Source organism: Trachurus trachurus (genome assembly GCF_905171665.1).
Source record: "Trachurus trachurus genome assembly, chromosome: 24".
Lineage (NCBI taxonomy): Eukaryota > Metazoa > Chordata > Actinopteri > Carangiformes > Carangidae > Trachurus > Trachurus trachurus.
The window spans coordinates 28,013,051-28,035,764 of NC_139910.1; the positions used below are offsets into that span (position 1 = coordinate 28,013,051).

General features: G+C 40.6%; 1 protein-coding gene across 1 annotated transcript in view; it reads left to right on the forward strand.

Moving 5' to 3' along the window:
• The first annotated feature begins 1,196 nt into the window (after positions 1-1,196).
• Positions 1,197-22,714, forward strand: part of opn5 (opsin 5) — a 53,761-nt gene continuing 32,243 nt past the window's right edge. Inside the window, exons 1-2 of the mRNA XM_084001166.1 lie at positions 1,197-1,333; positions 16,026-16,172. Coding sequence (XP_083857292.1) covers positions 16,040-16,172 — 133 coding nt within the window. The 5' untranslated portion in view covers positions 1,197-1,333; positions 16,026-16,039. The remainder of the gene's footprint in view (positions 1,334-16,025; positions 16,173-22,714) is intronic.

Below are 22,714 nucleotides of genomic sequence, written 5' to 3' on the forward strand. Positions count from 1 at the left end.
AAAAATCTCTTGTAATGCAATGGAGTAAATTTGTATGCTACTTTATATTTAACTCTCCCTGGCAGCTCACAAATTAAATTGGTCCTGCTAATGTCAGTTTTAAGGTCTCTGCAGTGGCTAGCTGTCTGCTTCAGGATTGATTTTAAGATCCTTTTAATGGTTTTCAAAGCTCTTAACGGTCTCGGTCCCAGTTACCTATCTGATTTGCTTTTAACATATGAGCCCTCTAGAACTCTCAGGTCTTCAGGCAGCGGCCTTTTAATTATTATACCAGAAGTTGCCAACAAAACATATGGTGCGGCCTCATTTTATCACTACGGCCCACGCCTGCGGAACAGATGCCTGAAGACTTGAGGAGAATCTGGACATTTTTAAAAGCAAACTGAAGACCTACCTTTTTAGCCTGGCTTTTAACTGATTCTTATTATTTTTATCGTTATAAAACATTCAATTTAATTTATTTTATTTTTCATTTATTTATTTATTATTATTATCTTTTTCTATTCTATTTTAATTCATCAATTTTTATTCTATTTTATCCTACTACACCTGTCTATTTTAGGCTACTTCATTTTCTCGTCTTCTCATTGTATCTATTTTACTTCATTTTATCTAGTGTTTTTCCCCATTGCAAATGATTGAGTGAAGATAGCGTTTCCCCGATGTCTCTATCCAATGTTCTAAAATTATTGTGTGAATGCATATGTGTATGTGAATGTAGTATGTGTGTCTCGCAATATGTGTTCCCTATGTTCCTTGTTTTTATCATGTGAAGCACTTTGAGCTGCTGTGGGCATGAATAGTGCTATACAAATAAAGCCTGACTGGTTGATTGATTGATTTACAGTAATGAAACAGGCAGATAATTAAATCATAACATTCATCATGTAAAGGTGCTGATCAATAAACCAATCAGTCCCCAGGGATCTGCACATGAAGGCTTTTTCTTTGGCCTCTGCTTCGAAGTCACCCAGTCCTTAAAATAAAAAAGCTTTCATGACACAAGAAGCGTGAGAGAGGAGATGTTTTATTGTGAAAATATGTGACCGGAAGTGGCGCTTCTGCGGACTTGACGGAGCATCGACAAGCAGCCTCCAACAAAGTGCTCCTGCTCGGCCGCTCAGACCTGCTGCTGCTGCTGCTGCTGCTGCTGCTGCTGCATGTGGAGGGACTGAGGGAGGCGGTGGCCGCTCCGAGCAGGAATATTTCTCTCCATCAGGACGTCAAGAGTTTTTTGTTGTTTCCCTCTCGCGTCTCTTCCTCCAACACTGGAACACTTCAGAGTTCATGTGGCGATTAAACTCCGCGCGTGATGACTGGTGATGATTAAAAGGTGAGTGATGAGTCAAAGCTTCACTTTGGTTCTCTCACGTCTTGCTGCACTGACAACAACTCACTCAACATGTCATGTTTTACAGTGACACAGGTCAGTGTTAGGCTATAATGAAATTAAATTGAATGTTTTTTTTCAAAATGAAGGACTTTCCTCACTGGAAATCAAAAAAAAAAAAACACACAAAAAAACCGGAGAAAAAGACAAAAACAACATAAACAACAACAACAAAGGGCTTCCTCCATTTTCCTTAAAAATATTCAAATATTTGTTTTTGTTTTAGGTGAGCCAATACTATTAGCTTCAAAAATAAACACCATCCACCCAATGTCCAGTGTCAAAGAGAATAAAGATGAAAATGTAAATGATATATCCCACTACCAGCACCTACTGTAAAAGTCATATTATGATGCACAGATTAATACGTTTCCCAGCGCTGTCTGTTTCCTTCCATCATTTTGGCTCACACGAGCTCCCTGCTCCAGAGATCTAGAGGTGTCAAGAGACCAGAAGACAATAATAAATCCTATTATAATAATATGTCTTCATATTTTCTTATCATATGAAAATCTCATATATAATCCAGCCTGCACAGGTGAAAGTTCCTTTGAAAAAAGCAGAGAAATGACAAAGGTATTGTCATGACATCACAATATTAAATCAAGATTAATTGAATTGTTTTGTACAATATGTTGTCATTGTGATTGCTAAAACGTAGAAATATCAGTGTTTGGGGTCAACATATTTAACTCCCTGTTAACCCTTTATATTAAAACTTGATTTATTAGACAGTAGTTCTGTTTAATAAGTATCATTAGCATCAACGGTGCTCTGTATGTATGAATATACTTGACACCTGTGGTCTGTCAGAGCTCAGAAGTAGTTTGTAACAGCAGACATCTAAATCAAGTCATGTGTGAAGGGATTTCTCATAACATCAGGAAAGTTTGTATTGTACAAACCGTATTATGCAAAGAATGTACTTTTTGTTTTTTTTTATACCATCAAATAAAGTGGAGCCTTTCAGAGTCCCACAGCATCCAGGTCCATAGATGAAACATACAGCTGATAATCACTGAAAGCCGAGGCAACAAAAGACTGAACTCTATACATGCTTTATTCATATTCACTGAGTATTTTGTTGTCTGGGATGTAAATAGTCCGATTACTCACATAATGTATAATGAAGGTCTTCAGTCTGTGATAGAAGTTGAAAAGTGGAACACAAGCCGTGCGGTCTGAATGGCATGAGAAATGTTAAGCTTATTTTCTAACAGTAAATCTGTCAATGTGCAATAGAGAGAAATATCTTCAGCTGTCTGCAGGTTTCATTAGAAAACATTTAGTTAAAACACCTTGAAAAGAGAGCGGCATGCTGCTGCAACACAGATATGACACAGACACCGAAGGGCATGTGCAGTGTATATTCAAACCTTTTTTAATAAGAAGAATTTCATGCAAACAATGTGAATTAATTTTGCCTTACTGTCAGGCATTTGGACATAACAACACACTCTTAAAAAGTGTGTGTGTTTTTTCCTCAGATAGACATGTATTGACTAAACATTTTAAACACGTTCTGTCCCTAAATGAGAATAGCTCCATTCGTGATTCAAATAAACAAAAGTCAGAAAGAAGTCAGAAAATGTTTGCTACTGAAATGTAGAATCATGAAGTAGTTTAAAAGTGACATACACAATGCAGCACTTGACTGACTAACTGCTTGTGTGTGATGTGGTGTGTGATGTGGTGAGATTCATGGTCATGCCTGTGGCTCCGTCTGAGGATGACTCTGTAGCAGAGTGGAGTGTGACAGCGCGTCTGTCGGATTCTGACCTGCTGTGTTATCTCTGATTGGAAGTCTGTGAGTTTTGTGTAGGGAAAGCCTGGAGGTGGTGGAAGAGTAGATTGTTGCTGAGAATAATTGGGGGGATGTGTCTGTATCTGCTGCTGCTGCTGCTGCTGCTGCTGAGCCCAGGTGACAGGAAGGTTCGTCTTCTACTGATGTGCAAATCCACCAGCGCTAAAAGTTCTGAGAGATTATCATCAAAGGGAATATTTATGTTACAATGCAGTCACAACATTGCTGCGCTTGATTATGTGAGTTGGAATAGTTAGAGAAATACATGTGTCTTACTCTTAGAGGAGGGTGTATGGACATGTAACTGGGAGGATCTCATGTCGGCTTTTGTTGTTTCTGTGTGAGTGCAGGTTGTCTTTCATAGCTTGTTTCATGTTTGATTTCCATAATAATTCATATATTGATTATTGGACTATGTCTTGGTTCAGCCATAAGAATAAATAACAACATCATAATATGAAAGTTTGTTGTCCATAGCACAAAATAATCATCATCAACAGTAAATCTAAACAACGGCCACCAAACAACAAGCCAAATGCAATGCACTGACACTGTGATAAATAAGAGTTGCTCTTCTTGTCATAATTTAAAAGCTAAATGTAATTAACTCAAAAGTGCGTGACCAATTTAATTTCCTGTAACAATTTCCTGATACCAGTCAAACGTGTTTTCTGTTCCCCTTGCATGACGCACACATCGCCATGGGGATTTATCTTAAAGCTGCAGTCTAAGCAAAGTTGCAGACCTGGTGTGAAATGGATTGTTAGTACATAATTAAGAGCTAGCAGGTGATTCATGTAAACATGAATTTACAATTAACTAATGTGATAAGTCAGCCCAAGGCCCATTAAACCCAAAATAAAGTGTGAAGACACTTCTCTTTACCAGGGGCTTTTTCCTAGAGCTTTAACAAGCTCTGAGTGTGTCCCTGAAGTCTGAGTTGACTTACTCTCAGAAGAGAGACTGTTGAGTAGTTAAGTCAGCGTGTTCCTGACGGCTATAGAAAAAAGCCATCATCAGTCTCGCTCCGATGATTCACCATGGAAAACAGTAACAAGGCTGCAGCCGTAATAAGTTGCATGGAAAAGAAATTACTCACAGAGTGAATGTGAAAGTTTAGAAGCAGTAATCTCTTCATCACTGAATTTAACATCACTTTCTTTAATATTAGCCTTTGTGAATGTTGTTCAGTGATTTTATTTTCATTAAAGGGCAAATCCCACAGCCACTGAGTGTACTTGGAAGCAGCTGAAAATGAAATATAAAAACAGCCTTGTGATTGCAACTCGCTTTAGTTTTTTGGTTTCAGTGACTATTTCAACTCTACCCATGAAAAGATGTTTAACACACATCCTGTCATCCACTGTAAAATCCTGATTAGTAGCTAGATGAATGTCCTTGATTAAGAAAATGGACAAAACCGACAAAGATTGTGTAGCAGCAAGATAGAAAGACAGATTTTTAAATTGACTTGTTAGAAAAAAATATATAAATATATACCAACTAACTGTTGCTTTTGTATCTGTAGGAAATCCAGAAAGCCACATGAAATGTGAATTATTTCTGGGGTGGTGATTGCTTAATCTGCAAAGTGATAGAAATGAAGAGCCATGCAGAGACTTTGTTCAGATGTGAGTCTGTGCTGTGTAATAGGATGTAGGGCCAGAGAATGTTGTTTAGGGGGTTAGGGTTATAAATGACGGAGTGTGACGAGAAGCGGTACTGTTCAGTTAAGAACAGGGACAAATTGTCCTCTCATGTCCTAAAACTACAGGAAGGACTTCTGCTTCAACATGACTGGCCAGAGTAGACAGCTGGCTCAGGCTCCGCTGGAGGAGTCACAGACAAACTCAGGGTTCCTTCAAATAAACCTGCCAGTGACTGCGTTTACATGCACTTCAGTACCCCGATTTCAATCGGGTTTTTTAAGTACCCCGATTATTGATCAAATTCGGGGTATGGTGTTTACATGAAGTTAGAGAACCCCGGTTATTCAGTATCCCTGTATACATGATAAATACAGTATCCCGGTTTCTGATTACTGCGTCTTACGTGCGTAGGTGTGTTTCATTCATGTTTATTATTACAACAGGAAGCGCAACTACTAGGAAATATAGGTCCGAACATTTACAAATTAAAAATGCTGCCATGTTATATAACTTCATAAAAGAAAGGTAAATTCAATGCAGACTGATCGGTTCATTGTAAAACATGCATTTATTGATGTAAAAGTGGTGATTTCTGTACACACGTTAGGCGACAGAGCCTCCAGGCAGCGCTGCTCCTCCAATACACACATGAAGCTTCACTTTTACTTCAAACAAACTAATGCGACTGCCACAATTGTTAGATTTCATCAATGAAACCAGCATTTATCTCCTAAAAAGAATTTAACCAGCCGGCAGTAAACATCTAAAAACCTACGGGTAAGTTAATTAACGACCGTCTTCTCTCCTGAGGTGACGGAGTGTTCTGGCCGGCCGAGCACGTCAGGAGACGGGGTTGCTGCCTCTGTGATGTCCCGGTCACAGCTCACACACAGGGAGCTTCACTCCTCTGAAAAACGTCGTAGCAAACTTGTACACAGCCGTCGTTTGGATAAACCGGCCGCACATTGGGCATCTAAACTGTTACTTTCTCGCATGAAAAAAACTAACAAAAAAACGTAATAGTCTCCTCGTTGCTCTAGAATGCGCTCTTGTTGTCGCCGCCATTTTGTACGTAACGTATCTATGGTAACGGTTACGTCAGCTGGCTGAGCAGCTTTCAGATATCGGGGTACTGTGTTTACATGCTCCAGTATCCTGGTTTCTTTCGGAGTTCTCCAGGCAGCAAAATCGGGTTTCTCAAAATCGGGATATGAGCTTATCCCGATTTCTGGAATCGGGAAATGGTGTTTACATGCGCAAACACAAATTCGGGGTACTTAAAAAACCCGATTGAAATCGGGGTACTGAAAAGCATGTAAACGCAGTCAATGAGAAGGTTAGGTTTACAGAGTTATGTTGCCATAGTAACTGACTTACAGCAACTGAGTTTAAATGGTCCATCTTTCTAGAACAGAAAACCCAGAGTTTCCCTCATCTCAAACTTACTTTGAGTTTTCACATAACCTGCTTTCTGGAACAAGCCCCATGGTGCTTAACTGATTGAAACCATTTGGATTACATTTAAAACCTTTTCTACTCATCCAAGAGAAAACAAATTTGGCAGAGTCCCCTTTGAATCCATCTTCAAGTGGTCAAATTGAATTACCTAAACGGACATGACTGGATGTGACAGATACAATTAGATGATGATAAATTCATTTTAGAAAGTTATGGATGGGACAGCTTTGCTTTGTGACCTCCGAAAAGACTTTGGCAGAATATTTGGGTCATGAAAGTTTGTGTTGGACAGAGGTAAAAATGTGTCTGCTGGAGAATGACGATGGTCATTACTTATTATGTTAATGTCAACAAATCCAATCGATGGGCCGAAGACAAAAATGCATTAGCATCTTTCAACACATACTGTGACTCCAGACCCATTGATTCCCATTGAAGAGGGCTGCTGCTGATTTCATTCACCTTTTTGTAAATTTGTATTTACTGTATTTCCTGTGAGCTTTCAGCTGTCGTGCTAAAAGTCTGTTGTCCTGAACAAAAAAGAACAGTTTTGCATCACCCCTGTCACCGTTTTGAATCATTAAGGACTAAAGTTTTCATTTTCCAGCTGCAGCTGTGTAACATGGGAGAAGAGATTTGTTTTTAGTTGTTGTTTGAGCTATGAGGAGAACAGAGGGAGCTTCTCCACTACACTTCTCTCTGTTCCTCTAATTATGAGCATTCAGCTGTGTGTTCCTGTGTGCTGCTTTGTTCAGTTCTGCCCCCTGCACAAACACCCCAGATTTTCTCAGTGTATTGAGTATATGATGCTTACTCTTTGAAGTATTCCAGGTCACATCTGTATGTGGATACCAGAGGACCTGATCCTCCTTTAGATGTCTGATGGAGCCCTACGGGCAGTGCTGCTAGAGCCACATCAGTTCAAGCCCCCGTTTCCAGCCACACAGTGTCTCCCTTCGACACGCTACCCACTGTGGTGATGTAATGTGGTTGATCTCCTAACCAGACTTCTAAAAACCACTCTCTCTGAAAGAGATTCTCACTTCTAAACTGCACAAAGAGGAAACAAAACCTGCCTTTTCCTTCTATTATTCCACCCTGGTCACATTTTCATGTCTACAGAAAGTTGTTGGCCTATTCTCTCGATTCGGGTATTAAAATAATTCCCCTCTGTGCAACAACACTGCAACACTCATTCTGCGGAAATCAAAGCTTCTTTTGAGATAAATCATCAATAAATCTGCCCATAGACTATAATCTACTTACCTGTTCTTTTTAACCTTTGATCTGCGATGAGTGATTGATTGGATTAATTGATCCCTGGAAAATTCTATCTGACTGTTTGTGAAGTGTAGCCCCCTCTGACTTTGTGTTATAATGCCAAGAAGATTGACCTTTACGATGTAATGTAAACATACAATGCAATGTTATTTTTGATTGATTGATTGATTGACATCTTTATTGACAACAGACAAAAATTTAAAAACGAAAACATACGTCGACAACTGCTGCCAAAGGGATAAAAACACAAAAAAGCCATCAGCTTATTTCCATTGTGGGCCCTTTAATTTAGTTTCAGCCATTGATTGTCGTTTTCTAACTAACTAAGATAGCCACCTAGCTAATGAAGTTAAATGAACCTTGGTTGAAAACAGGTCTCCTGACTTTTTTGACCTGAGACTCCTCTTATCTCATGACGTGTAGAGTAACAGGCTCTTAACAGTTGATGATAGGCTTTCACCCTGAACCATAAACCATGGCCTATTCTCTAGATCATTTTCTCAACCCCTCTGAGATGACCCACAGCACTGTCTGCTACATTTCTGTCATAGGCTTCTGTGCTAGATCTTGGTTGCCATGGTTACAGTAATAGATATGGGGGCTCTATGAATAACAACGTAAAAGACCCTTGTCACCATGGTTTCAATTAAGATTGGTCACTGCTTGGTTAAATTTAGGAAAAGGTCGTTCTTTTTTTAAAATACTTTATTGGGAAAAGATCGTTCTTTAGGTTAAAGTAGTGAGTAGATGATCTTTATTGTCATGGATACAAAAAAAGAAAAAAAAACTATATGGTCAATTATAGAGCTCTCATTGATAAGAGAACAACATTTGGTGCTAAATAAAAAAAACAAACAAAAAAAACGTTTATCCCTGGGTTAGAACCTGGGTGACCATCAGGAAAACGATTTAGGTCAAAAATGGCCGTAATTCTCCTGTAAAGCTGTTTTTTCGACTCATTCGTCCCCAAAACCACTTTCTTTTTCCCGACATAAGGACTACAGCTGTTACTCTCGCCAAGCAACAAAACATAATTAAAGGTCATGACCTGCTGCACAGTTGACCTAAAGACTGTACAGCAGCAGAGTGGCCATGGAGGTTTAAATATTTGCTGAATTATGGCAAATTATGTGCAGCCTAGTTTATTACACATTTCACTGCATGAAAATTGTTTGATGTAAGAGGGTTCTAAAGCAAACACAACAACATTATCTTCTGTGAGCTTGAGAAGAATCTGAAAATGGGAGGTAGGGCTCAACGTTTGGGCCAGAACTGGACATCTGACTTCACCAGAGCTCACTCTAATGTAACAAGAAAAAGAAAGTCAATACTTGGTAACAACCTGGATTTATGAATGAGGTCACACTCATCCAAGGAGCTTTTAACAATGAAGAAACCCACTTGGCACAAAGCTTTCTGTTATACCAGCCTTTATACTTGGCTTGGAGTTGGCTGAGGTTCTTGAAGAGGTGAATTGAAAATTCTTTCAGATGTGATGAAACATCTTAAAGAACCTGAAGCAAGTCTGGTTGTCTTCATTCCCTTTTAGTGATACCTTGACCTGCCCTGGATGATTGAGCATCTTCACAGACATACAAAGTATTGTGTTGTTACTGCTTATACTGAATGGACAAATAGTCCATACATGGAGATGATTGACTGCTGTGGTCACCCCCACCCCCCTAAAGTGGGTGTCTGGGAGGTTGAAATGAACCCCAGGCTAACGGCTGACTGCTTAAAGGGAACATTAGATCAGTTTAATAGTCAACCACACATACAGTATGTTGCATGGTTGTAAGTATAGGATGATGTCCAAAATAGAGAAAAAAATCCCCACGAATACTGTAATGCCTTCAAAATTACTTGTATTTAAAGCCCCAGTATGTAACTTATTTTGCTTTTTATTAGCAAAAATCAAATATGTCTTTCATAAATACGTATTTCACTGAAGTGGAATCACAGCCGCATACAAATGAAAGCTTTCTGGTACCTTAGAATGAGTTGTTACAAGTCGTTACAAATACATAAGTGGGCGACGCACCGAACCGAGGCGGCCATGTTGCATCGCCATTTTTTACGTTGAGTGGCAGCGTGACCGTAGGTAACCATAGAAACTCAGCGGAGCTGTGGGCTCGGCCTGTTAAAACTGTCACCACTGTGTAGTGTGAGGAAGGACGGAGGCACTGGTGTTGCATTCAGGTGCAGTCAGGCAGACGGCCGTCAGCAAACCAACCGGATGTCATTTTACTCGACAAGAGAAAGACGGTAAAACAATACCACATCGCCATGACAACATCTTGTCACGCCTGTATTGTTTTGCCTCGTGCTGGTGGACCACTTGTTTACATAGAGGCTTGTTTATCCTGTTACATGCAGCGTCTGTTGTCTGTCTGACATCTGCCCCATTTCACCTGAATGCAACATCAAGAATACGTTCAGATATGCAACCGCACGGCTAGATGAGGGGAATTCCTACACATTATACCCTTAATGAACTGCTAAAACGAATGTGGGCGATTTATTAAGAGAGACACTGAAGTTATTACAGAATGACTACAGAAGGAAAATTGATGCCAAGGGAGGTTCAGCCACACAACTAGACAAACAAGGGTTCACATACTTCTTTCTTGCCAGATTGTTGGATGAGATAAAAGACAGTGTCAGGCTCTGAGAGGACAGTTCATAAAACAGAAATATACTGCAGTGGTACGAAGGCTTTCAAGTCCTGAATAGCCTTGTCAACACAGTGATAACTCCTGCGTTACAATCTCTATCTTTATTGTACAGAGTAGGGAGCATGTCAGAGTTGTTACAAGACATTATAAGGACTCTGGTAACTGAATCTGTCTCTTTCTGGTGCTCTGCTATATATTCTTGATTGAAGATTTTAATTGAGAACCTGTTCCAAACCTCTTATAGAATGGAATAGAATAGAAAAATACTTAATTCATCCACTGGAGGGAAATTCAAGTCGTCTAGCAGCTTACAAGAACACATGACAAAAAAAGATAACACAGAACCATAAATAACCTAAAATGATATAAATACCAAGTAAAAGTGTATAGCTTTTGTATGTTATAAAATAGTCGAGCTTATCAGTTCTTATCATGATTTTCTGACCGTGCATTATTAAACAATGACATCAGACTTATGTAAGAAATTGTTATAGTGAGGAGAAATGGTCCAAAGCTTCATTTCATGATGAAAGAAGTTGACAGTTGTTGTAATATCTGTTGAAACATCTCTCCACGTAGGAGAGTAAATATGTTATGTTGTAATAACATCAGTGCCTGACAGATTTTCTCTTGGACTAGACAGGGAACATGGTGTGTGTGTGGTTGAGCTGTCTTCTTACACATGCTTTGCAGGTCACTTCATTATGAATACATTTCTGATTCTTAATTACAGACAGAAGATGTCACCAAAATGCTACTGTCTGCACATGTAGCTGCTAAAATGGCTAAAAATATATATCATTAAAAAAAATTTCTTCAGATTCAATATAAACAACTGTAGTTGAAAGGATTTTCTGTCAGGTTGCCAGTGTGACGTCAATAGGACTTTTATCTGTCTGTTTCTGCTGGGGGATGTGACACGCAACTCTGGGGTGAGTCATTCATGTAGACAGTCCGTCCACTATCCCTCAATATGTGTGAAATGAAAATGAACACATAACAGTTGCGCTGATGCTTAAAATCTGTAGGGCCAACTCTTTTCCACACAGAAAGTAAATCAGGAAAAAAACTGATGCAGAATTGGATCAATACGCAGAACTGATAATGGTATTGGTATGAAGAAAATCTCATCAACTCTCCCCAGGCTGGCATGAGCTTAAAAAAAAGAGGAAAAACAGATGGATACTTGTCTACAGGCCTGACCAGTGAACAGTCTGTACAATTTACAGTTTTACAGGAATTAGATAACATGTGCTCTTCACTGTATTTCATTATAGAAGTGCATTCCAAGTCTGTTGGTTCATTTTTAAAGCTATAGTGCGTAACTTCTACGTGTCTGTAAATATCCGTTTCACCCAAGCCACTAAGAAGAGATGATACAACACTGATGAAGCCGTTCGGCTCCTCTAACACCTTGCGGTGTTTTTCAGTATTTGTTCTTTTTGTATTTGGTGACATTGGCGACCAAAGAGGGAGGAGAGAAGGCGGGAGGGAGAAAGGAGGAGGAGAGAAAGGTGTGAAGTGGGATTAACACAGCCGATTCAGATCTTCATCTAAATGTGCCTGGAACTGTGGAAACCTGCCTGTGAGGTCTTGGTGACGGGGCGGGTGCTCTACCACCTGAGCTAAACACCGCCCCCTGGATCATTGTTTTGGTTATATGTAGTTTCCATCTCTGACAAACTGTGGGCTGTGTTGTTTTGTACTGTAGCTTGTTACACCAATCAATCACACAAAAAATGCTCCAAAAATCAGCATGATCTGAACATATTTCTTGGTTTCTCTCCATTCAAAAGCACAGCTAAACAGACTTAAACATATACTAAAATATGTTACAATCCTCCACAAAAAAACAGTGGTCATGTGTTATTAGCAACAGCTGTCATGCACTGTTCTAGACAGTCACCCGCTAAGTCGCAGACATCATTCAGGCCTGAATAATCACCAAGTTACATGCTGACCTCCTGCATTGTGTGAAGTGTTGATTTGACACACCTAAAAAAATTTAAAAAAACACACTGAAGCTGGAGCTCAGCGCTTAGATGATTGTCAGGAAACAGACAAACTCACATAAGAATAGTAATACAACCTGAGCACATTTAATAATTCATGTTACCTGTAGAGGCAGTAAGTAAATCCTATTGAAAATGAGGTTCTGAATGAAGTCTGACTGTGCTGGTGGTTTTAGCAGATGGTATACTGCTCATTCTACACATTGTAGCGCTTTATTAACAAGTCTAATTTCTGTAGGTGCCGAATCCTCAGCATGTGGTTATTTTGCTCAGCATGATGAGTCTTTTAAAGTAAAAGCTATGGAGATCAAACTTGCCAAATTAGAGGAGGCTGGGAAACATGTGATAATGAACTCTAGATAAAGGAGAAGCTTCCTGATCTAGACAGACATGAAAATATCACTGAAACATGTGTTCATACAGGCATTGAAGAGTATGGACTGACCTAGTTAGAGATCAGACAGCTCGGGGCGGTGCGTGGCGCAGTGGTTTAGGCGGCCGCCCCATGTAGAGGCTACAGTCCTCAACGCAGGCGTCCCCGGTTCAAATCCCGTGTCGGGCAGACCTTTCCTGCATGTCATTCCCCCTCTCTCTGCCTCCCCCTTTCCTGTCTATCTCACTGTGCTATCAAATAAATAAATAAATAAAGAGATCAGACAGCTCCATTGGGAAGCACAACCATTGAACTTTCTCATGTGGATTAACCAGTGTTGTGTCCCAAATCGCGCACTTCTGCACTTACACTTAATAGTGCATAAGTGCATTCACACTGAGCAGTGTGTGATAATGTAGTGCACTATGTGCACTCAAACGGCCAGAAAATTGAGTGTGGATCGATGCATACTTTCCACACTTAACGGCCGTCGTCTTAGTGACGTAGCGGAAACACGTCACTACTTTTCAAACGGCAGCGGTTGCTTTGAGCAGCGACGGAGCTGACACCGGCGTAAATGTCTTTAAAAAACACTCATAACAGCACAACAACAACACTAACACAATAAAACACAACTTAATAGCTCGTTTTGATCGCCAAAGAGCGCTGTCAAGTGTCGGCGATAGGGCTCGGCCGGTTGCTATGGTTGCGATCAGAATTTAAAAAAATAGAAGAAGAAGCTGTCGAGTCATTTCCAGTCAGTGCGCAGCGGCAGTGTTTGATTTGAGACGGTACTAACCTGTCAGTGCACTGCCTTACAGTGTACTGTAAAGCAGTGCACTAAGAGAAGTGTGCGATTTGAGACACACCACATGACTTAAAAGTGGTGCCTGAAATGAACCAACATCAGCCACTCTCACATCAGCTGCACACAATTAAGTTAACTGAAAGAATGAAGACAGCTGGTCTTGTGCAGTGGTGTAGTGGGGATTTTTCATACTGGGTGGACTGGCCGCCATCGAAATACAAAATCTGTGACGTCATTGAAATAAATGTGACGTCATTGAAATACCATCCACTGCCACATGAGAGTTTAGTGTCACTGAACAAGAGGTAATGTAATATTTAGTCGAGCAAACATTCAGTGGTGGTTCATTTCTGTGTTGCATCTCAACTGTGACTGCTAGTTGGCAGCAGTTATTCAGCCATCGTCTCTGTTCCAACCAAACATGAGATCTTGCGAGAGTACAGGGATGTGGCTCATCACATGTAAATGTAAATGTAAGTGTACTGTATTTATGCAGCCCTTGACAACAATCCTTTCGGTGTACCAAAGTGCTTTACAGAGGGTAATAATAAAAAAGAAAGAAGAAGAAATAAAAACAATAAAAACAGTGAAAGCAATAAAATACAGCAAAGTCAAATCAGTTAAAAAAAAAAAAAAGATAAAAGTGTCATCGCGCTACACATGCTCAAGTGTTAGCTAACTTAGCACAGTAAAAAAGAGGGGGGGGGGGGTCACTTATAGTCTCGCAATATATCAAAATGCTGCCCCCGTATCGTGAAACACATCGCATCTCCATATTCTGCCAACACACACCCCTAAATAACACACCCCTAATAATGAGTCAGAGTTAGCTTGCTCTGGTTGTCCCATGTGGCTGATGAATGAAACTAAAAAAACAACAACTAACAAAAAAAAAAAAAAAAGGTTATAGCAAATCTATAAGCAAACACAGATGACTCGTCACTCTTTCCTGTTGGCCTCCTTTTCTTACTTGTAAGTTGTACTTGTTTCATTTGAGTTCAGTAATGACAGTGCTTGATTCAGATGTTCGTATCCCATCCGGCCTTCAGCAGTGCAGGACAGGGACTGAAGGTCAAGAGACTCCACTCAGCTGTTTCCACCCCAGGGATCCCCTAAGGCACTGAGCAGGTCAGATGGTCAGTGCATTTAGGAAGCATGGCCTTGTATTTGTACGGATCAAATATGGAATATTTAACCACATTCAGTCAGTGGTTATGTCAAGTCATCAGCCCTGCCAATTGAAATGGACAATCAGCTTGAGGGCCCAATACCCACCCACCCACACATGCTGCTTCAAAGAGCAATCTGTTTAACCGTATGGCTCCACACAGCTTCAAGCTTATTTTTAAGCTTGAAGCTTAAAGGTTGTTTTTTTCCTATTTTGATGCAGCTGGAATCTACAATATTTCACTAAAACGTGTGGTCATGTGTAGAGCATGTTGCCAAGTCTGGAATGCTCACAGCAGCAATTGCATTTGTTATGTTTTCACTGTCCTGTCCCGTATGTATTTATTTATGTGAAAAGAAATGAACGAACACACACACATCACCACAGAACGTTCCAATTATGTCTAAACATAAAATGGCAAATAAATGAATCTTGAATCTTGAATCTTGAACATTTCAATGACACACACAACACAAGGACACAGAAGCTCAAGTATTGGAGTTTACATTAATCAAATCAACTTTATTTATATGGCACTTTTCATACGTTGCAGTAACACAAAGTTAGCCTGATGCATCAGCCGCTTACTTCATTACATTTCATAAAGCGTCTGAACACGAGCCATAGGGATTCGTTTGCTTCCGGGAGGCGGTTGCTTACATTTGCTTCAACTAATCGCTGCTGCTTGGTGGTCACGTGTGCTATACACCGGTTAAGCTCATAGGTTAATCTTGAGCGCTTGAGTTCAACGTCATCGCCTTCACTTACCCGTCTGTTCGCTGATTGGTCCGTCCGCTCTGGCGGACGGAGCAAACCGAAACGCATTGCTAGTGTCCTGACTACATGTTTGAGGCAAATGAAATTTGCCGGAACCAGTAGGCGGCGCTAGCCTGGCTAACACAAAGTGCCTCACAGAGGATAAAAACAACACACACATACACTATCTGTCGCTGAGGAGATTACTCACATATTTATTACATTACTCACATGTTCATACCTAGTGCCTTCTTTGAAAAGTCCTGTGGTGAGCTCTGTTCAGCTTTCTGGAACAAACACAGAGTCAAAGCTCGCTCAGTGACTATGATTTCATCTGCCAGGAAAAGCTGAAAAATGTGTTGCTAGTTTTGGTTCTCTGCTAGTGAAGTAAACCAATCTCTTGACACCTGCAACATCTGTTTCTGATTGTGGGGATGGGGATGTCATGATATACTGAAGAGCATGCAAACACCTGAGATTGATTTGTCAGTATACTGGCTCATGAATTTTGCATTTCATATATTGCATGTATAAGTATATTTATGCAGTTACGTGTCTTCTTTACCAGATGCCTGTGTGTGTGTGTTTTATAAACTGTTTTCAATTTGAGGAAGCAGCTTCATTGTTTCAGCCTTTTCCTCCACTTCACAGGACTTTCCCCACTGATGGCAGTGATGGAGAACGAGACATGGCCACGCCCCTCATTTGTCCCCCATTATCTGCTGCGTGGTGACCCCTTCGCCTCCAGACTCTCCAGAGAGGCGGACATAGTTGCAGCATTTTACATCTGCATTATAGGTCAGTCTCTTCACTCCCTCTTCATCTCTTCATTAATGTTTATTCAATCTTTTAACTGAATATGATATCAAGTGTTGGCAATCAGACTTCACACCAGTACACCAGGGAGGGTAAACAGAAAGGTAATGCACAAACTCATGTATATTAATATCAGAAAACACACAATGAAGAACCTTCCATGAGGCCCTTTCAGCTGAGTTTTGTTTTAAGTTATTTGGTTAAACTAGATGGTGTGCAGGCCACACAGGCAGCTTTGATTAAAGGGACATTGTGTAACTTCTCCTGTTATCTATTAACGAAAATGGATTATTTGTTTCAAAAGTCTGTTTTTCATTAATCAGTAATCCCCCCATCAACAAAGTGAAGTGTTCCTTTCAGCTCTGAATGAGTCGTTCATATCATTCATATCTCCATGGAGCGGGTAAGCTCGGTGCTGCTGCCATGTGGTGTCTCCATGTTTTTACGTTCAGTGGCAGCGTGACGGTAGGAAACCACGGAAACTCAGCGGAGACACCGGAGCTGTCGGCTCAGGTGGAGGTGGCGTCTGTGAAGTCACCATGGTAACGCAGTGAGGAGGAATGGAGCGTTATACTGATGCTGCATTCACCTGCAGTCGGGCAGACGGCCGTCACTAACAAACCAGATGTCATTTTAGTCACAGAAGTCCAGAGAAAGCCGGTAAAACGTGGGTCAGGTAAACAATACCACATCGCCATGACAACATATTGTCACGTGTATTGTTTTGCCTGGTGCAGACGGACCACTTGTTTACATAGAGGCTTGTTTATGCCGCTACGTGCAGCGGCTGTCGTCCGTCTGCCGTCTGCCCAATTTCACCTGAATGCAGCATGAAAAATACAATTAAGTTGTTTGTGATATACAACCACAACACTAGATGGGAGGAATTCCTACACAATGTACCTTTAAGGTTTTGTTTTATGCAAAGAAATAAATACCATAGTTCCCATAGTTGTGCACAGTGTTTATAGTCCTGCAGAACTTTGAAGTTTGAGTCGGAATAACGACAGTCTGCAAAGGACGGTCAAGCTACAAAGCAGCTGTGGATGGGGGGTGGACCTGGGGTGTCTGATTGGGAGTCAGACATCCTCCAGCTGTTTTGGTCCTTCATGATGGAGGTTGGCACCTGGACCCAGTGATGTGCAGATGAAACCACCTCAGAGCTGTGATACATATTATGTATCCTATTAGTGTTTATAGGTCCGTGTGTTTCTCTTGTTGGCAGACAGTGAACCCAGCATCAAGACATGTATGTTACAGTAGCACGTGCCGCACTGTGGTACGTGAGCAGCTAATTGATGGCATTTACTAACCACAAATTTAATTACAGTTAATTAAATTAATGTCAACTTTCTTTAAATATGACCAAATCATAACCAACACTGTCAGGGCATTTTATAGTAGAAGGTCAAGATTTCACTAACAGGACCAAACTCACGGCAGGTGGTGGATTTCTAGGCCTATTGGCCGATTTCAGGAGGATAGGAGTGACTGATTATCACATTCTTTTACCAGATTGATAATATTGATGACAGTTTAAAGGTAGCACTGTACTGCTCAAGTTGACCTAATTTTAACTACTTTTAAACAGTTAGATAATTAAGTTCAGTGAGTTAAGTTAATCAACAGTAGCACGAGCCGGGCTGATAAAGAGCGGCGCCACTGGAAGAGGTGAAAGACAGGATCATTCTCCTCCCAATCAAGATCAATGTGGGGGGTTTAGTGGCAATCAATGAGATTTAAAAAAAAAAACATAACATAATCTTCAAAGAAACTGGTCCTTGTAGTTGTAATAAAGTGCTAGATGTTCATCTAAAGTGTAGAAGTACTTGTAAGTTGTATTGAAAATGTATCTAGTTACTTGCCAAAAGCACAAGGGCAAACATGGCAACAAGACATCAAAATAGCTGCATACAATGATGCTACAGTGAATAAATGTACGACTGTAAACCAGAGTTTGGCAGAGAAATGTTGCATCTAACTAAAACAAGCAATGTGACCCTCACTGGAAGCAACTGATGAAAAAATAAGCCAATTGTAATTTGTAAAGCCTGGTAGCAGAGAAGTGGTGGAAGCAGGTTGTGGTGTGGGAGCAGCTGACAGGAGAAAGGGAGAATCTTGCAGCAGCAGCAATGTGAATGTGGAAATAAAAAAGAAAATCCAAGGTTACATAGAAATTTTGGGAACGAGATTCAGGAAGATGTTCACATCTTACACTACCCTACAGGCCAGAAAAAGGGGGCCGTCAGGTCTCTAACATGGCTTCCCAGTCAGTTTTTATCCACTTTAATCCTCTGCCTCCTTCAAGAGATCATAAGCAAACAGCAGCCTTGTTTGATACCCAATACAATACAACTCTAACCCTCACAACTAATTCACAGGCTGGAATGTATCACACCTCAGGAACATGTGTCTCCTGTGTTCTCAAACACCTCCTTCACCTCTTTGCTCCTTGACCTCTTAAATGAGAATTATTCTAAAGAACATTTTCTCAATGTGCAGATGACTGACTGCAATTACTGTGCTTTAACAGCAAATCAGATTATTGACTGCTCCCTGGGAATAAATAAGATCTAGACACAGCTACAGGCAACCAGGAGCACAAAGAGCATCATTGTGAAGATCATGCTCAGCCACCATGCTGTATAAGTTCAGTGCTGGCTGACAAACCTACAGTATGTAAGGCTGCTTTCTGTTTTTAACATAAATAAATAGCATTATTCTAATAAAGCTGTGGTATAACGGGATAGGGGAAGAACACACTCTATTTGCAAAGGCTATTAAGAGGATTTATGGGAAATGGAAATAATGTTAATGGCAAAAGGAGAACATAAACTCTGATGTCAAATAAAAGGCCCCTGAAATACAATAGAGGTTTGTTTGAGGGCTGCTGCCGTTTGACCTCATTCAGATAATGCAGATAAACATTTTCCTTCAAAAAGAACTGCACTGTTAAAATGAATTAAACTTAACACTGTTGCAGCGAAGAGAAACAGTTAGTTACACTTTTGCATTTTAGAGAGGGAAGTAAAATTGGGTGAGCAACATTTCCAAAACCCAGCAAAGAGGAAAATGTCTGTAGCAGAGAGGCATTTCTAAACAAAAACATAGTAGCTCTCTTAACCTGAGACCCACTGCACCTACAGTAGAAATCTGAATGGCCACTCCTGGTGCTCCCACCCAGCTGAGGCAGGCTGGCTTGTCTGGGTGGATTACTGAACAGGTCTACAGGACACTGGCCCAGGGCATAAAGACAATACAGAAAAATAGCTAAAGTCTGTGCTAGCTGAGTATAGCTAAACTTAAATTGAGAGCATTGGAGTTGAGATTCACATTGATATATTTGCAACAGCTCTAACAGACAGGGCCGTTGTTAGGAATTCTGGGCCCCCATAAAGAATACTAAAGTGGGCCCCTACCCCCCAACTTTTCCAGTTTTTTTCTTAGACAACATATTTATTTAGCCTACTTTGTTTTGATGCTAATACAGCATTACTACAGTATGAGTATTAGTCAGGGTCTTATGCAGATTTATTCAGTCAAAGATTAGACTACTGGGGTTTTTTGTGGGCCCTACTGGGCGCTGGGCCCCTGGAATTATCATCACCTTTCTCCCCTATACAATGGCCCTGCTAACAGAGCTCCTACATTATTCTCGCCAAATGAAAATGAAGACGTTAGTAGTAGCCTGTAATGGTTTCTTTCCGCCTGCCTACACCTCAGATTTGTATGTTGTTAAAGTGTAGGTTGCTGTGTCTGTTTTTAATTTGAAGGGCAAGAGTGTGGGGCGTCGTGTACGTGGTTTGGCACTGAATATAAGGCAGAGTGAGATATATCTGAGTAGACACTAGACAGCATTATACGTGTATAATAAGAACGGATTCAAATCCCATAAGCACCATCACCACGGCTATTGGTATGTCTTAAATTTGAAAGAAAATCTTGAGACAAAACACCATCACTAAACATAAAAAGACAGGAGAAGGTTGTGCGACTAGCGTGCTGAGAAATAATAACCTTAGATTGTACCTGCTCCACTTCTGCCTGGTCTGGACTCCGGCTTTTTTAGATACTAAATGTGGATCTATTTTGTCACAAACTTAGCTTAGTTTAACAATCCAGATTTTGACAGTTATTTTCTCCAATTTACGTATTTGGAAGTTGTCTGACAAAAATACACTTAAAGCCCCAGTATGTAACTTATTTGGCTTTTTTATTAGCAAAAATCGAATCTGCTGTGGGCTTGGGGAAAAAGTTTTCCAGGTAGCGCCTGTTAAAACTGTCACCACTGTGTAGTGTGAGGAAGGACGGAGGCACTGGTGTTGCATTCAGGTGCAGTCAGACAGATGGCTGTCGGCAAACCAACCGGAGTCATTTTACTCCACCAGAGAAAGACGGTAAAACGTTGGTCAGGTAAACAATACCACATCACCATGACAACATATTGTCACGCCTGTATTGTTTTGCCTCGTGCTGGCGGACCACTTGTTTACATAGAGGCTTGTTTATCCTGTTACATGCAGCGTCTGTCTGTCTGACGTCTGCCCCATTTCACGTGAATGCAACATCAAGAATACGTTCTGATATGCAACCGCACCACTAGATGGAGGGAATTTATACCTTTAAATTGAATGATGTCCTGCTTTTCTGGAGCTTCCAACAGCGTCTCGTTACTCCCCATTGCTTCCAGTCTGAATGTCATTTTAAAACATATACATTGTACTGGAGAACTTGTTGTGCAAACTACCATGTAAAAGTATGATGTCATCCTCCCACACCACCAGTGCATGTGAACACACTGGTCCTCAGATGAAAAGGTTGTATAGAACAGGATAATCCTGAAGAGGCCTCAATCAAGTGCCTCTTCAAAAATATATTAATCTGTGAATAGGGCTGTATACACACAGATCCCACACAAACACTGATTCTTTTATCTGTCAGTGGGCTGAGTGGAGGTCTACTGACATGCTTCTATCAGCGGTGGGATGGAATTGCACTGATGTGAGCAGTCATAAGCTCATGTGGTTTCTGCTCCCAGTTTCAGTTATCATCTGGCTTCTTCAGTTCCCCTGTACATGTAGGCTGTCATCAACTCCATTTTCTGTCAGTGTGGCTATTTAGATAACACTGTTATTCCACTAAGTCTGATAGACAATGGTATTATATGAACGAACATGAAGCATGTATAGTTACATTGCCTTATGTCGTAACTCTCTCAGCGATGCTGGTTGGTGCCTTCATGGGAACACATGGCAAGAATTTCCCTGTAACATCAGGGGCAGAAGAACAGAGAAGCTGTGATGGATTGTTGTATGGATATACATGTATACTGTAGGTCACCTCAGTCAAGGTATAATTGATAGGGACAAGTTAACTGTGACAAAGTGCTGTTGTTTTGTGGTGGTGAGATAAATAATCAAAGGAGTGACTCAATCAAGCTAACCTGTCTCCACAGATGGACTGCCTCTGTAAAAAGTAATAGGGAACATTCCTGAGGGTGATACATCTTCCCATGACAACATCTTTTCAGACATGTCCCCCTACTGCCAATAATTTAAAACCATTGGTCACCATATTTCACAGGGTAGGGTTTCACCACAAATAAAATGGCCTTGCCTTGCCTAAAACAGGAAACCAGATTACAGGTTACCAAATTAAGACTATTACATTTTTTTCTCCAATCAAGGAAGAGCTTGTTTTGAAGGAAAAGTGTGGGTTTTTTTTAACCTTATTTCTGGCATAATATATGGTTGTTTACTCACTCATATAAGTGTGGTGTCATTAGGAGCCCTTCTGACCATATTTAGATCCATTCGAGAGCTGCATATATCCATATAGTGGGGGTGATCGGGGCACAGAGAATGCAGCCTTTAGATAATGCATAACAGGCAACTCCGGACTCGAAGGGGAATAGAACTAGCCAATCATGATAAAATATTGGTGAAATGAATGAGTTTTGCGCGGCTAATGCGCTAGAATGCACTATAATGCGGATTCTCTGTGCCCCCAATCACGCTTACTATGGCTATACACGGCTCTCGTCCAAAGGACTCCTTATAACACCAAAGTTATCTGGGTGAGTAAACCACCGTATTTTATGCTAGAAATAAAGTCCAGGTTGTAAAAAAAAATGTACTTCTCCTTTAACAGTGAAATGCTGACCTATTTTAACTACTGATCAACAGTAACATCCCTTCTCCAAGTCCCCAGATACAGTTAAGAAAACTTTTACTTCCCACACCAATACAATAATAACAAGTGAGTGTCTTTTTGTCCCATATTGTACCAGGGGCATAGGCTTGAAAATATCCACCCATTCCTCTGGGAAGTCCTTGTCCAACCCTGTAGCTCTGTTCACCATTATTAAGATAACCATGGACTGTAGTGAAATGGCCTTTGTCATACATACATTTAAGTTTATTATCTAATATTTGTGGTTTTGGCAGTAATTTGAACATGGTTACCAAACTTGTTCCAGGTCGATCAGTTGCAGAAAAACTGCCAATTGGTTAAGTCTTTGACGT